General features: G+C 32.5%; 1 protein-coding gene across 1 annotated transcript; it reads right to left on the reverse strand.

The window, feature by feature from the left end:
- Nucleotides 1-12,991: 12,991 nt before the first annotated feature.
- On the reverse strand, nucleotides 12,992-14,908 carry LOC137810010 (homeobox-leucine zipper protein HAT22). Its single transcript, XM_068611111.2, has 3 exons — nucleotides 13,915-14,908; nucleotides 13,734-13,813; nucleotides 12,992-13,485 (listed from the first exon to the last, which is right to left on the reverse strand). Exons 1-3 carry the CDS (start codon nucleotides 14,428-14,430, stop codon nucleotides 13,203-13,205), a joined length of 879 nt encoding a protein of 292 aa, XP_068467212.1. The 5' UTR covers nucleotides 14,431-14,908; the 3' UTR covers nucleotides 12,992-13,202.
- Nucleotides 14,909-17,135: the final 2,227 nt, after the last annotated feature.

Raw genomic sequence — 17,135 nt, forward strand, 5'->3', positions numbered from 1 at the left:
CTGCTGCTCCTCTATACTTAACTCTAACTTCGCTGTTTTATTATTTTTTTCATTTCTTATGAATCTGAGTTATATGCTCCCCTCAAATTTCTGACTAATAAGAGAAATTTACTTGCATCAACCATTTGAAAAAAATTGGATGGATGAAGTATTGGTTTCTGCAAGATTGTTGATCTGAGTGTCGAATCACAACTTAACTTATTATTAACTCAATTTATAGTTGGGAAACTAAGATGTATCCAAATGTTCTGTTTTTATATTCTTTTTTAAGAATCATTCATTTCAATACTTAAAAAATCACTCAAATGAATAAAAAAGGATAAATTCAGATGAAATAAATTGCAAAACTCATGAGATATATTAGTAAAAAGGATTTAGTAAAAAGAACACACTCGAAATACTGGTTAATGAATAAGTTATTGGAGCGGTGAATATATTATTTTGATTGATCTACATTTAAATTATATTTTACTATATAATACTTAATATTTCAAATAAAATGTATCATAAGATATAAATATTACAATAAATATATAAATATAATACTTAGTTTGTAAATTGCATGACCAATTTGATATGTAACTCGAACCGGTCACAAAACCAGTATTTCATGACCAATTTGATACTTAGTTTCTGTTTCTGATTCAATCGTTTGAGTCTAGCTGAGTTTTATTTTTCAATTCTCAAGTTTAATTTCCAAAAATTCTAGCTACATATACCGGAAAGAGTGTTGTATGTTTCAAAGTGCTTCCAATTATAAAATCTGTTTTTTAGTTTCTGTAAAAACATTTTCCATCTTTTTGTAGTATTTATATCAATATAAATTACTGGTTAAAAAATTCAAATAATATATATAATTATCTTGTTGATATTAAACCAGAAATATATTACTTTATTAAATTATATGCTTAAAAATCTAACAGTCAATTTTAAAAACCAAGTGAGAATCTCTTTAATTCACTCCCATTGACTTTCTAAGTAAATCCTATTATGAAGATTGAAATAAAATTGAGTTTTCTTACATTTTTAAGAAGACACTTTACAAAACATTCACAAGTATATAGCTCAATGACAATCATCAAAGGAGTGGGAAAAAATGAGAAGATTTGAGGGAAAATTTCAAGAGTGCAGAGTGTTTTATACATGGAGGACTTTATGTAATACTACAGTAATAATAATAATAATAATAAGAGATGGTTTAATGAGAAACATTTTACTGCTGTCAATTATGATTCGCTTGTTAAAAAGTTTACCAGTGCATAATTTTTGGTCCACTTTCATTTAGGCAAGTATCTAAACTCCACAATGCGTGAAGTATTTCTTGTTGAAATATCCAAAGGAACATTCACAACAATGAATGACGATAGGATTGAAAACTTGATACATTTATTAAAATCTTTGAGTGCATATATATCAGTTCAAACACCTAAGCCACAAAAATGAAACAGTAATTCTCCTATTCACCAAATAATTTCAGAGTTTAGGATTCTCAAAAAGACGTAGCTGACAGCAACAAATGCACTTTTAAAGAGGTGGCCTACAACAACAAATTCCAAATAAATGAGACTTGATTCTTCAAAACAGAAATGCAACTTGCTCAAAGAAGAAAATATCAAAATACTAATTAAATTCCAACATTTCTAACTCTATTTTCCTAACAAAGGTCACCTTAGTTTCAATGTTTTGTCAATTCAGTGGAGACACTGTGGTGAGCAAGAGGACTGAAATTCCAGCGACAAGATAAGAAGATCGTAAGCTCTTTCGGATCCAGTGGTTAAACATATATGGTTGTTGCAATCACCAAAATCAATTTAAGTCTGGTATGCATTAACAAAGTCAACTCTCTATAGACTTAGTAGCTCCTGACGGTGCTGCTCTTCAGTTCTTGTTTTCAAGTAGGAGGTTGGCACGTACCTTTCCATCCTTCTTTTCTTCACGTCTTTTCAATGTCTCTTAATTCTTCACCTCGCTTGATGCATTATGCAAAGGAAAAAAAGTGACTACTGCTATTAGTGGAGGATGGAACTCTCTGTTACTAATCCTTGAATATAAATAATTCACAAAATGGGTTCAATACCAACTCAATATGTTCATTTATTGATGGTATGGAAATTATAATGCTATTCTAACCAAATAAATGACCAACATGTCATTTTTCTTATACATAAAAAATGGAAGTAGTTTAGACCAAATTTGAAGTAGGAGAACAAAAGAACATTTGATTTCTGAAATGGCCAAAGATAGTTTCCAATTTTCACTGTCACATCCAGTTGCAGCCGGATTTCTGATGGCAGACCACCTGAGTCATAGTATCTCGGAAACATTAGCATATTTGATATATTTGTTTAACTAAAATTGCCTCAAAATTGAATTTGATTCCCTTTGTCCTTGGCATCAGTGGCAGCGATAAAGAAAACAACAATGGTTGGATACGTTGGAAACAAGGGGTGTACCACATGTTTTATACCTTGGATATCATATAGAACAATAAATCCAGGACAGAAGGCACAGATCCCCTCACCTCCCGTGCTACAGGTTTTGTATTCTTCCTTTTGTGACTCTGCCAGTGCCACCTAGCATAACATTTTAAGGACACAAAATAGGATATGTAACTTCATCAGATGGAAGCAACTCTCACTACTTCTGAAATAATGACACAGCAGAAATGCTTTCACATCATCTTTGATGAATTTAGTAAAAAATCAGTCAAATTTTCACGAGATGTTTCAACCCTTATTGCAAGCCATGCATGGATAAATTCAAAACCCAGGAACAAACGTTGGATGCTGCGCACCTCAAAGATTTGTTGGGTGTAATAAAAAGTAGCACCAACAACGAACTAGAGTTTCATTGATTGCACCTCATAATAAAGCGTCATTAGCTGCATTGATATAAGTAGAGAAATGATTGAAACGAATTCTTGAAGCTTTTCCCTGATTTTATCCCCCAAAATTTATTTCTTTGTTATGTAAAAGAAAAGTATTAATATATAATTATTTTAATAATTTTTTAACTATAAATATTCAATAGGTTTATAGTTAAAATTAGAAAAAAAAAATGTATGAAAGTAGGAGAGAATATTTAATCCATGTAAAACATTATGACCAAATAGCTATTTGAATTTTCATGGCGCTCTTAAGAGACAAACGACTGACTCGTATATTTTGTACTGATTCATAAAAAAATATCCATTCTGCACACGCGTTTGTCTGCAACTATATATTAAGTGAAGACATTTCGAAAATTCCACTTTACTTCTCTATATTTTTAGTTTTTTCATCTATAAAATTGTAAACGAAGATAAATGTGATGGACATGACCAAGCATTTTCGGTGTTTACTTTTTTCGATCTTTAAATGTGAGAAAAGAACAAAAGAATAAACGAAGTTGTTTATACGTTGGTGGGAAGGGTAGAAGAAAGAACAATGTTGGTATTAGCAGCAGAAGAAGAACAAGAAAAACAGGACAAGAACAGAGAACATGTACACGACCCCAAGCCGAAAAGGGTAGGCACAGAACCATCCTTTCTGCTACACAACAAAACGCAAGTAATTGCACGGAACAAGATTCTCTTTTCTTCTCTTCTCTTTCTTACCACTTTCACTTCACCATTTAATCTAAAACTAAAATGTCCCAACTATTCGCCTCTTTCAAAAATATTCATTCATGTACTATAACACTCTCACATTCCTACAAAATACAATTTCAACACTTTTTTTATAATTATTGGTGCAAAAAGAATGTTTCAAGTTGGTGGAGTATTATGATTTTATCTTAAAAGACATCTCAAAGGGTTAAGAGATGAAAATGTATATAAATTATTCTTTGTTTTGACTTCTAACTAATGTGGAACTATATTAGATATATCGAAATAACATATATAATTATTTGATACACACAAAAAAAAAATTATCATGCTTGAGATATATTTTTTTTATTGCACTACAATATTTACTTTCTTGTAGATAATTGTCTAGGTTTAGAAATTCTATTTTAAAATTGGTTATAGCGAGTATCGTTTATAAGTCAAGTATAGAATGTTGAATATGTTTCGATCTCAATATTAGGTATGATTGAGCATGAGTATTAAATCTTAGTCATTTCTAAATCGAGAATAAAGTCATACAAACATATCTCCTAATTAGAATTCAGATGTTAATGCATCTATAAACAAGAATTAACATTAAAGACTATTGCATATAGTAGAATCCTATGTGTAAAAAGTCATTGTAGGATAAGAAACTCCACTTTATTTCCTCTTAACCTACTACCCTAAACAAAAGGATATATATTACTATTTTTAGGTCTATAAATAAATAAATATATACACTTTGTAGAAATAATACTAACCATAACAAACTGTATAAATAAGCACATCAAACAAAATAAAAATACGTAATTAATACTACACTCATTACATATCTAAGATTGAGCACTTCCTTGAACATCATAGTACCTTTTTCAAGTATACTTTTTGAAAACCGAAACTTGAGACTTAGGAACAAAGGAAAGAAAGAAGAAGTGAAAGACGACTAAATAGAAAGAATCAATTATTCAACTAATTATTGTTACTGTCTTAATCCCGTATACAAGAACGAATTCTTTTAAATATACTTTACCTTACCATTTGTTTTAAATACAAATAGTATTGTGTTAAAATTTTCATTATTTTTTCTTTTATGATAATAACTTTATTACGATGAAGAGGCTATGTGTAGGTGTTCATTCTCCAACGCAACTCCGAATCCTTTTCTGCTTAAGGCTTTGCAAAAGGACATAATCCTGAACTCTCCCTCGTTTTTTTATTCGCTAATGTTTGCACCTACATAACATTCTTAATAGTTTATTCATTCTATGTTATTGTATGTTAACTATCTGTTGTTATATCTTGATTTCTGAACGGTACTAAAATGTTTTTTTAACTCTAAACCGGAACATTAAGAATTGTAATGATATAAACTTACATTTATTTATAAGTATAAGAATAGTTGTTACTTAATGTATCTTTTAGTTAATGTGACATATTTGTTGTTTTAATTCTTAATGCGTCATTTGCTTGTTTCTCAAGTTATGTAATATTAAATCTAAGTGGTTTAAATTTTTATGGAGTTTGTTGTAATATATCAAGAATGTAGAGTTACGAAAAATATATGAAAATTGTATATTTGATCAATGACGACCATTACGTGTGTAGATTGAATTGTTATAAGAGTTGGAAAAAAAATCTTTGCCACAAATTCATACTAACGAGATAATATAGAATGAGAACAAGTGAAAGTAACTAAAATATATGAAAGTTGATAAATGAATAATGGAATCGGATGGATACAAACCAGTGAAGTAAACTTTGAACTTCTAATTTGGTTTATAAAAAAATTAATGACCCAAATTTGATTAATTTATTTAATTAAATTTATAAGTATATCACTTAAAAAAAATAGTTTAATATTATTTTATTAATAAAAAATATGCATAAATATTTTTTTTCTAAAAAAAATCACATATTAAGAAAGAAGATAATTTATTTTATAAATTTTATTTAATATTAACCAAACTTTGGAATAAGTGTGCTAATAAGTATTACAGTCAAACCTTTTACAGTTTAGTATAATTTACTTAAAAAACTAAACTTAATCAAAGGTTTGAATTATTTGTTTTAGCTTAAGGAAAGAGCTTAAACAAATAAGTAACAAACTGAAGCTGTATATATAATTCAGAAATAGGTTTATACGATTTACACATTTGTAATGGTTAATAATACAAAATTAGCATCTATTGCACATCGAAAGGAGATTTAAGAAGAGTTAAAAAGAGAATTAATTATGATAGAGGCATGCAAAGAAAGGAAGAGATCCATTAGGTGTTTCTAAACGAAGGGACAGCTCATGTATAAACATGTCAGATGAGAACAGAAAAAAGAATGAATATTTTAGGCAATTGTTACATGGTGGATACTTCTTCCATGTTTCAGAAACAATAACATCCAAACAGGAACAAAGGGAATAGCAGATTCCTTTTGCCCTTTCTCACCTCCTACTTCTAAAACAAATACACTTTCATCATCACTTTCTGCGTGGTCCCACATTCCACCATCTCCTCTCTACCGATTATGCAGAGGATTAGCTCCTGATGGCACGCCTCTCTTCTCTTCCAACTCCGCTTTCGCATTCCTAGACACATTCTTCCGTGGGCTGCCATACCTTGTGAAATTGAAGAAACCACCGGCTACACTAACAAACCCGCTATTGCAGAATATCAGCAGAACCAGCAGCACCGAAAGAGCACCCATTTCACTTGCTAGCATAACACCACGTGAACCCAGTTGTTTTTTATACACGAATTTGCGAGATATTACAGATAAACGTGACTGATGTGATCGCAGTGAAGATTGCTTTAGGATAAAGTGCACTCCAAAAACTTGGGCGATGCGGTTGAATTTGCAGTTGTGAACCGTTTTTGAAAGCTGTATCTCTTAACAGAAACAGTTCCCAGCAATGGAGAGAACATGAAGTAGATGAAAGACTAGGGAGGGCAAGTACGTGAGTGGTGCATATGCATGAGATGAAAGTGTTTGGATGGAAGTGAGAAGAGGGAAGGTAATGGAGGAGGAGATGGGTTATGGAAAAAGAGTAGGAAATGTGGGGGAAGTTGTTGTGATTAGAGTGAAATGGTACTTGAGTGTAGGCATGCAAAGCCAATATCTTATATGAATAATGGCAGGGATGGGCATCTTGGAAGTTCGCGGGAAAAGCCTCTGAATCACACGCCAGGGAGAGACCTTGTCCAGCATGACAACAGTTTTGATACTTTCTATTTGTTTTCTTCTCTTCTTTTCGGAGGGAGGACACTATCATGTCTTATAATATCATCACTCGCACCTGCTTTTCTAACCACTTTCTTTTTCTATTTCTTTATTACTAACATACAAACAATACCTCCCAAATCAAACTAAGCTTATAACAACGTTTCTTTCTTCAATAGCTCCCGGGAAACCGTGCATTTGGTTATCGAATGCACAGCATTTAGCTTTTTTCGTTTCTCTTTATCTTCTTTACTTTTTGTTTTTTAATTCTTATGCATTCACACATGCATGCTTGCTCAAGGTTCTAAGAATTCAAGCCAACTATCTAAACTCTTCAATTCGCCATTGTTAGGGGCTAGCAATTCAGCATGGGGAATTGCTGGCGTGTTGTAGAGGTAGAACAAAACGTCAATGTATCAAAAATTGCAGAAAACAAGCAGCTGGGGCGCATGACCATTGATCACAAAAAACGACCAAAGATAGAAGGGCCTCGTGGTCGTGATCCCCAATGTTGGGCTTTCTGGTTAGAACAATTTTGAGAAGCGACGAAAAAACTTGCATCACACTCATTTGGAATTCAAGAAAAAGACTAGATGTTTCTTTCCTAGTGTGATTGATTGGTTTTCCAAGGTTTAGATCAATAGCTTCCCATTTAGACCATAATTTATTGTATTTAGCTTCTGCTTTTTTTGGGGGTCCTAACTGTAAGTTGAATATATAAAAAAAGGACAAAACAGATCATGATAGCAGGGCATGGGGTTCCAAATTCCAATACCCAAACGAATAATGTATTGGGCCCAATCATGAGTGTTTGCAGACAACAAAAGAATTTCCAATCCGGAGTTAGTTTACCCAAAGGGAAAAAAATTTCCAACACTCACAAGAAATTGACCCTTTCATCGATTATTAGGAGTCTGGTTCTTCCTGCACCTCCATACAAAAATCAGCACCCCATACTAAATGCGAATATACATTTTTGTCCTCCACTAAAAAAATAAATTAACCTTTAAAATCCCATACACTTTTCACATCCTTTCTTTTTCCATTTTATTTCACTCCAAGGACCTCCACTCTTTTCTTTTCTTGTATTGATTTGTCACTAATTTGAGTGTTTTTCCTTTTTTTTGTTTTTAAAAATATTATGGATTACATAATTTGAAATATATTTTCGAATCTGAAAGTGTTCTTCAGATTTATAGAATTTGAAATATATTTAAAAAAAAACTGGTATTTCCAGTTGCATAATCTTTTTTTCTTTTGGAGTTGAGAATAGATATATTCTGGATTATATAATTCAAAAGTTAATTTCATATTCAGAAAAGACTTATGTAATCCAAAAATTAATCACAAATTTAAAAAAGACTTCTAGATTACATAATCTGCAAGCTATTTTCAGATTATGTAATCCAAAATATAAACTACACTTTAACTTTTTACAAAATAATATTTTTGGAATACAAAAATTTATGGTGGGATGGCACAAGAACGTATAGTGGTGCAGGAAGAAGCGGCCTTATTAGGTTCTGTCCAAGTTAAGAGTTTTGGGCCACTATTGTCTGACCACTTGTGCTGTTTTGTCCTCTCTTAAATTGAATTGAATTAATTTTAAAATAAATGAAGAATAACTTCTTCAGTTCCAAAAAAAAGAAGAAAAAAAACTTCTTCAGTTCGGTAGTCTCACTCTCACCACAAAAATAGTAACATGCCATATGCCATGTCATGTGAATGTGGTGAGTTATTCCATGAAACACGGTAATGCATCTAACTAAATAATGGATTATTCAATCTTCTTCAACTTTATTTTTCATTTTCAATGGGTGAGTATTCAACTAACATCATTTCTTCTAACCAATTTAATACAACAAAGAAAAAATCAACCCACACAGTTCTTTAAATTTTACAAACTACAAATATTTTACGTAAATTTTAAATATCATAAAGAATTTATAAGATTGACCCTATATTTGCAACATTACATCACATCCCAAACCAAACAATTTCTTTTTCAAGAACAAATAATATATATATATATGGTCTTTATTCAAAGTTTTCCATCAACTTGTTAAGTAAAACTCGTTTCTTGTTCTATATTGTCACTGAGGCTACAAGTTTTTCATTGAATAAAGTTTCTTTAATACTATAATAATAAAAACAACAACTTTAAGACTGATTTTAGAATATAATATTATATTATAATAAAATAATAATTTATTTAGCGATCAAGTGAAACTCTTCTTTATTCTGTAACACGTAGGTTTTGCATTTGACAGGAAACATCATATTAGTAAAACTGGGAAATGCTACAATACTTAATTCATAACTTAGTTTAATTATACCGTTGAGGACCGTACGACTATCACATATCTCGGTCATTATCATTGGGCCGACTGACATGTAGGCTCCATCAATGAGTCGATTGACAACGCAACTTTAGTTATGTTAAGCAGAGTTAGTGAAATTAATTTATGATCAAAAGTTAGGTAATGTATCTCTAAACATGGTCCAATTCTCTAATCTGGTCCAATAAAAAATATTCATTAAAATAATATAAATAACATATATTCCAAAATCTAGGTACATCATAAACAGTGGTCTGACAACAGAACATCGAATACGTAAGGAAGAGCAAGGAACTTGCGAGGAAGGAAGCTAAAGTACAATCTGACCGACCGATTAAGAAAGAAGAAGAGTGATCTCAATTGTTCTTTGGACCCAACCTCCCGTTCAAGAACATTAATCAAATAATATTTTTACTTATACAATATTTAATTTAAATTCGAAAATGATGAATTTCTGTTTGTAAATTAATCGAAACCTCTATCAATTAACCTAAGAATCATTGTTTGTAAACATTTTACTAGTGGCAGCTTTCTGAATATTTTTTCTCATACATACATTTTTTCTTTAACTTGAATGGTAAAATCTGCAAAAAAAACACAGTACATTTGAATCCTTTCTCCTTCATTGAGTTTGTATTTTGACATCATCCTACAGTAAAATAGATGCAACTTGGAGTTTTATATATTCGAGTTTCAAATTTAGTTGGCAGATGATCACTAAATATGCATGGTGTTGTAAAAATCCTTGCAGGCATTTATGACAATGCATTAAATGTATTAAAGACAATTTGATTACTACTCATGGTAGTAGGTAGGCACGAAATTCTTGAATGCAAGAGAGAACTCTATTCTTGTTCTCCACAAAAGATTCGTAAGAAATGGTGTTATAACAAATGCATCAATATAGTTGATGTGGCTGAATTTAACAAAACTCCACCAATTAATACAAATTGAATTTGTATACTGCCAATTTATATTACAGCAACCTCTTAATTAGGACGATGACTGAGTTGAACCGTTTTCAAATTCAAACGTTAATAAATAAACATGATGACATGCATGGCAGAGACGTAGTTGTAGTTGATGTGCATCATTGACAGAAGTAATTATTTAAAATAAATAAAGATAGATTATCTTTTACAAGGAGTATGTGTGTTATTAATTTAATATATATGATGAGTCAAAATAAAATACCGGTACAACAAATTAGAATTGACCATGACCATGACAATATTGAAATTCATCAAAGGACTCTTTCATGGGATCGTGTTTATAGGGTTGACAAGTACGTATATCAGTGAGGAGGTAAAGTAAATGGCTGTTACGTGTGTGCAAACGTAGTAGCAAGGTTTCTAGATCTGCGATGGTGACTACAGTAGTGGCATTAAGGTTTTTGAATTTATTTGACTGCATTGCAAGTGCATTTGTCTGCAATTTTAACAGGGTCCCTCCAGGACGAAAATGAGGTAGTACAGATGAGGGTGTACGTGGAAGGACAAGGAGGTGGGTTAGGTACATTAAATGGTAGAAAGTACCAAACTCCAATTCTGTATAGAAATTTATATAAAATAATTATGTATGGAGTTGAAGGAGGGCATTGAAGTGGGTAGGATTGTGATGGCGATGGATTAACATGGTCACCAGGAGGAGGCAGATTTGCAGTTTCGAGGAAAGTGTGGCTTTATTTTCCGAAACTCCTCTCATCGTATTCATTGGTGCACAGCAGCATCATGAATGATGTATATTATTGTATTATCCGGAATGAAACCCAACCCCAACTGTATTTTATGTATGTATACTTGTTAGACGGTAAGAAGTTCTGACTAGTCAATAAGAGGATCGTAATGCGTTCACAGATGAGGCCATGGGACTACGTAACACAGATAGATACTGTAACACACAGATACTGATACGACACGGACACAGAGATACGTAAAATCTTTAAAATATAGGATATGGGAACACACAGATCTATATATTATATAACTATGAATTATATAAATTGACAATAAAGATTTATGTGCACAAGTATGTTTCAGATTATTTTCTGGAACAGAAAGATGTTTTTCATGACTCATTCACAAAGATTTGTTTCTTATTCTTATAATTATAATAACAATTTATATAATAAAGTTTGAATTTTAATAAAATAATGTATTTTTTTTAAATTGTGTTAATCGTGAGAAATCTAACAAATACTTTTTGAATTAGACACTTCACGGATACGTGTCCTACAAGTATCATACGAGTGTCGGTGTTCGATACTAATATCAAATACAGACAAAACCAGTTAAGAGGAGTGTCCGAGGTTCTAGTTATGTGGTCATCGGTTTTGATTCTAATCTCTGAAAATAAGAAATAATGATGATAAATTTCACTTTTTTTTGGAAACAAAGATCTCAACAATTTTAACTAGATATGCGGGATTTGAAAGAGGACTAGGAACAGGTCAGATACATACATAGGAATGGAAAGAACATTCATTATGAGCATGATCAAAGAGACAAAAGACTTTCGACTTTCTGGTTAAACTGAATGATTTAGTTTGAGATAAATCTTCCTTGTCTCAAACACAATATATTAAAACTGAATTTTAAATATTGAAATTGAAAGCCATGATAGGAGGGTGGATGCTAGGGCTAACCCAAGTACAATAACACCCTTGGTTAAACAAAATCTCATTTTTCATTTTTAAGATTTTGGCATTGGGCCATCACGTGGGGATGTGACCCACCAGTCCCCTTAAAGGCAAAGCACCTCACGAGACGCCACCATGAATGCACATATAATTAAAATATATATACTAAATGAAATTGAAATTATTTTATAAATGTTATGATACAATAAAAAGTCATGGATATTAATAAAGTGTTTGAAAATGATGGATATATATGGTGATTAATCATCTCTTATTTAAAACTCAACCATCCACTTCTTTCTCTCTCTCTCCCATTCCTATGTATCTCTCATTCCATATCTCTTTAAGCAACTGACTTCCAGACACAAACACGTGAGCTAACTTCCCTATCCACACCTTGCACCTTTCCTTCACTTAATCATAACCTCCCATCCCACTCCTGCTATTCAATTCATTTTTCATTATTTTACCCATTCTATGTCTATAATTCTACACCAACAAACATAATATCTTTATAACATACTTAACAAATCAAATTCAAATCTTTTTTAAAATCTGCATAGTTTCAAGTATTTGTTTCACTCTTCTTTTGTTACTGCGCCGGTTTGCCCTCTTCAACTATATGCTATTTTGTTATGATCTTAATCATCATACCTACGATAAATTTTTATTTTTATTTTCAGTCTTTAACTGGGTTTTCTTTCTGTTATATATAGACAAGTTTTCGAGATAGAATTTACTAAAGTCTTCCCTACAATAATCTCAGATTCCAACTCTGCATTATGACTTATAAATAAAGTTTGACCTGATGTTACATTTCACTCTGTCATTATGATATCGACCATATATTCTTGTGGTATATTTGAGATTAACTTTTTTTCACTGAATTCTAAATAAATCGTATAACAAAATTTTGCACACTCATGGGTAGAAAACTGCTAATTTTCCGCTTACATTCAACAACCCTATACTATATTATATTATAAAACTGTATTTAAAATGTATCAATTATTTTAAGGAAATTAAAAGGTTATAAAAGTCAACATTTGAATCAACTTTGTACCAGTATTGTGTATACAATATATATACTTGGAGGAAGAAAACAGATTATGCCCAGGCCAGCTATTTTTTTCTTTTCCATTGTTTGTTTCAGAGCATTAGCATATGTGTATATACACTTACCATGAGAATTTTAAAATGAACAATAAAAAGTTTCTGACTCAAGGACACTTTCTATAATGGTTTATATAAACATACAATATAAGCAAATTTCAATCAGAAGTTACTATTCTCAACAGTATTAGCTAATTACAACTTTTCCCTAGCTAGACGCATCGCCCTCAACCAAAAAAATACAATGGTCGTGGGAAATAACTCTTGTCTTTTTACCTCTTGGCCCCAAAGAGTGAAAACCTAACCACAATCAACATGCTGCAGAAGGATTGGCAAAGGGGTTGTAGAAGTGAGGCTTGGGAGCCATAGAGAAGGGGCTTTTATTGGAAGCGTTATCGCTCACACCACCGAGCCTCTCGCACGAAGGGCACATGGTGAGTGTTGCCGCAGGCATAGGCATGTACAAGGGTTGAGTTAGTTTCAGTGCCTTCAGCTCCTGCAGCTCCTTCTTTAACCTTCTGTTTTCGTCCGTCAACGTTTCACAGCATTTCTTTAAGAACTCACAGTCCACCTCTGTCTGCTTCAGCTTTGTTCTGCAGCAACCAAACCAAAACCTTAATAAACCAACATGTCATGTTATCATCTCATGAATCTGCCAAACTCATGAACAATATATATTAATTAAGCCTCCCTAAATGGCCGGATTGCAGGTTTTAATTAACTAATCAATTAATTAAATTGTTTAGCTTTTTCATATACATGAAGGACAACGTAATAAAAACAATTTTTATGGTGCTGTTTGGTATAAAGGTGTTGATTTTATAATCAAAAGAAGACGTACCTGGCTCTCCGATTCTGGAACCACACTTCAACTTGTCGAGGCCGTAGATTTAACTGTCTGGCTAAAGCTTGCTTCTGTTTCTGTAAATCCAATCCAAGAAAATAGTATTAATTTCAAAATAAATTTCCAATATATAAATAAGGATAAGAGAGAGATTAATTAATTAATATGTATTACTCACAGGATTGAGAGTGCTGTGTTGTTTGAAGCTCTCCTCTAGTAGTGCAGATTGTTCTTTGGTGAGTCTGAGTTTCTTCTTAGCATTGGAGCCGTCTTCTTCTTCGTCGCTCAGTCTTGAAGAAACCCTCTCTTCTGCCTCGGCCTCTGCCTCTACCTCTTCAAAGCTAAGATCTCTCTCCCTCTTGACAACCCTCCCAGTTGAGAAAGACGAAACCACGCTGTGAGGTGATGTCTGTCTGGACATGTCAAGAGGATCCTCACAATAAACTTTACTGTTGTTGTTGGCCACGTTGTTATTTCTGGGCACTTGCTTGGCCAGGTGGCAGCTCTCGCCAGACAAACCCAACGTTAAAGATGGTTCATTGGGGGAATAGGGCTTGGTTGGCGTAGGCTTAATAACACAAAGATGATGATGATGATGATCACGAGGCTTGGTGGATGGAGTGGTGGTAGCAGTCAAAGATAACCCTAGAACGAGGTGAAGGCCAGAGGTATTGGCATCGTGATCAAAACCCATTTGAGAGAATAAAGAGGAGGGTACGTATCTGGTTCTTGGGTTGGAAAAATTTATTAGATGTTGTGCGCTTTAAAGGCTCCTGGGAGGGATTGAAGAGGGTCTTAAGAAGAGAAGAGAGAGAGGGAGAGTGAATAGAACCTTTTTGTGGGGGTGTTGGGTGGGTGGATGGATGGATGGATGGCTATGATTATTGTTAATCAAAGGGAGGAATGAGTAGAGAAACGAATCTTGATATTGGAAATAATGAAACTCCCTTGTAGTAGTAGTAGTATATCTCTTGCATAGGTTGACCATTTGAGTCCCAACACTGTTGTGTCCATTATAATTAATAAATAATTATAATAACAGACAAACTTGGAAAATCCCTCTCTCTCTTGAATTCCTGCAACCTCTCACAGTGCACATCAACCGGGTTGTCTTTGCCACCAACGAGTGTACCAGATATAGCTATATATTCCTTTATCATTACTGTTACCTCACTTTCTTTACCTATATATATACATATATATATATATATATATATATATTATATATGTGTGTGTATATGCTTCCTTGCGTATGCAGTAGTTTCACTTTACATTGTTCCAATTATTGGCCCCCTTTAGTCCTGCTTTACTCGTGTCCCAGGCACCTTTTATTTTCTTTCTCTCCTACGTTTATTCATTTTCTCATCATTTCTTTCCTCTTTATAATTTATTTTCCACGTTACCCCCACACCACACACACACGGATTAAGATATTGGGTAAATTGTCCAACCATATGTATGTGCATTGGCACTCATGCAAAGATTGTTTCGCAAGTTAAATAGAAAAATTTGAAGTATATAACGCAAAACCCAAAATAAAAGAGATGATCGGAAACAGGTGGGTAATATAATATATAATATATATAAATATATAGTATGTATGTGTGACAAAGTTGTGTAACTATAACAGACCCACATGAACTGTCTCCCACTTCATGCCTTTGTTGAACTAGTTAGAGATGGGTACCATGTCACTTTGCTTACCAATCTTGTATACTTTTTAATGAATTAGGAATGTGAGGGGCGATGGTTGGCCCTTTTTCTCTAGCTTATAATGAATGTGGAAGATTAGAAAGGGATGTGCACTATTTGTTTGTTTCCAATAGAAAATGAGATAAAGTAGGTATGAGACACAAATGGAGTTTCAAAGAGTTATAATGGTGCCAGAATATGATTCATCAACAAGAATCCGGATCTTTGCTTAACTAGAAAGTTGATGTGGAGCGTTTGGGGCCTACTTTTTCTGTATTAGTACTATAAGCACTTCCAATAATGCATTGTCGGCGATGCTGAGCAGAAGTTAGGTCACCCGTATTTAATGATAAACCTAAAATAATTAGCACGAAATAACGGCGTAATTACCACCACCTTTTACAGCGCTACTTGCCAAACCTCATCAAACAAAATTTTCTTCTACCCCTTTTCCCTTCACTATGCAACTCTCTTTAATAAATGTAAATCAATTCAAATTAATATATATGGACCACTCGGTCATGGAACCCTGATAAAAATGCTTTCGTTGAATCTACCAAAATATCATCTTAAGCTGGCCAAGGTTAAATAATTAGGAATTGGAAGTGTCGTTTTTTAAACCCACAGGGATTCATTGAAGAAATAATGAATTATAATTGAGCAAGGATGTTGGATGGGAATAAACCCACGCATCTTTAGTTTAACTTTAATTGGATGCATCATCATATGGTTACACAAAAAGTGGACGGGGCAAATGATTATTTTGAAAATAAGAATGCAACTTGTTCTGCTTTTCGGTACCTGAATCTAATTCCAATCTCCTCTTCGATCACAACAAGGTCAAAAAGTGGGAAACACCCTTTATTTTTATTTTCATTTCAATGCACAAAACACGACCTTCCGATTTTCAAACCACAAATAATACTTCTTTTTTGCGTCTCTTTATTTACTTTTTTCTATAGGATACAAGAAATTGTATGTCGGAAGCTTTTAGGCTGAACCGGAAATTTAGTTGGACGAACTTATACTATTTAGTTTATTACGTCATGGCTAGGTATTTATGACGTCAGATAATTTTTAAAAGTGAAAATTACAAAGAAAGCTCTACACCCCACGTACAGCGCCACTAGAGCTTTAATTGTTTGCTTAAGAAAGAAACTTCATTAGTTAAAGTGTTAAGATGTTAACAACAAAAACATGACTGTAATCACTATTAATAACAGAGATGATGGTTGCAGAAATGGTAATAACATTCGTGAAAATAGTTATAATTTTTGTGATGACACTAATGATAGAGGTGATTACTGTGATAATGGAGATAATATATATCTAGTTATAACAACAAGAACAATATTGGTTGAAATAGTAATCATGGTAATAAATGGTAACAATGTTGGAAGGATACAATGATAATAAATGATGACGAAGAGAATGATGGTGGCAAAAATAGTGGTTGTAATAAAATTGAATGGAAAAGGAGCAAGAAAGAGTTTATTATCCTATCTTAATATCTTTAAACTAAACTCCTTAAAAATATTATTATAGTGAGATAGTAAACCTTAAAAATATTATTATAGTGAGATAGTAAATATGAAAAATATTATTATAGTGACATAGTAAATATGAAAAAAAAAAAATATTTGATCCCTACATCAAACAACTTATTAAAATACAATAAAATAGTTATTTTATCCTACTCACTGCAAT

The sequence above is a fragment of the Phaseolus vulgaris genome, chromosome 2 (assembly GCF_051622355.1).
Source record: "Phaseolus vulgaris cultivar YP4 chromosome 2, ASM5162235v1, whole genome shotgun sequence".
NCBI classification, from domain to species: Eukaryota; Viridiplantae; Streptophyta; class Magnoliopsida; order Fabales; family Fabaceae; genus Phaseolus; species Phaseolus vulgaris.

What these genes read in the sequence shown, in the direction of transcription:
- LOC137810010 (XM_068611111.2), bottom strand. Translation starts at nt 14,430, where the DNA reads ATGGGTTTTGATCACGATGCCAATACCTCTGGCCTTCACCTCGTTCTA. An exon ending in AACACAGCACTCTCAATCCT is followed by an intron (nt 13,814 to 13,914) that starts GTGAGTAATACA and finishes TTGGATTTACAG; the next exon opens with AAACAGAAGCAAGCTTTAGC. An exon ending in TTCCAGAATCGGAGAGCCAG is followed by an intron (nt 13,486 to 13,733) that starts GTACGTCTTCTT and finishes TGGTTGCTGCAG; the next exon opens with AACAAAGCTGAAGCAGACAG.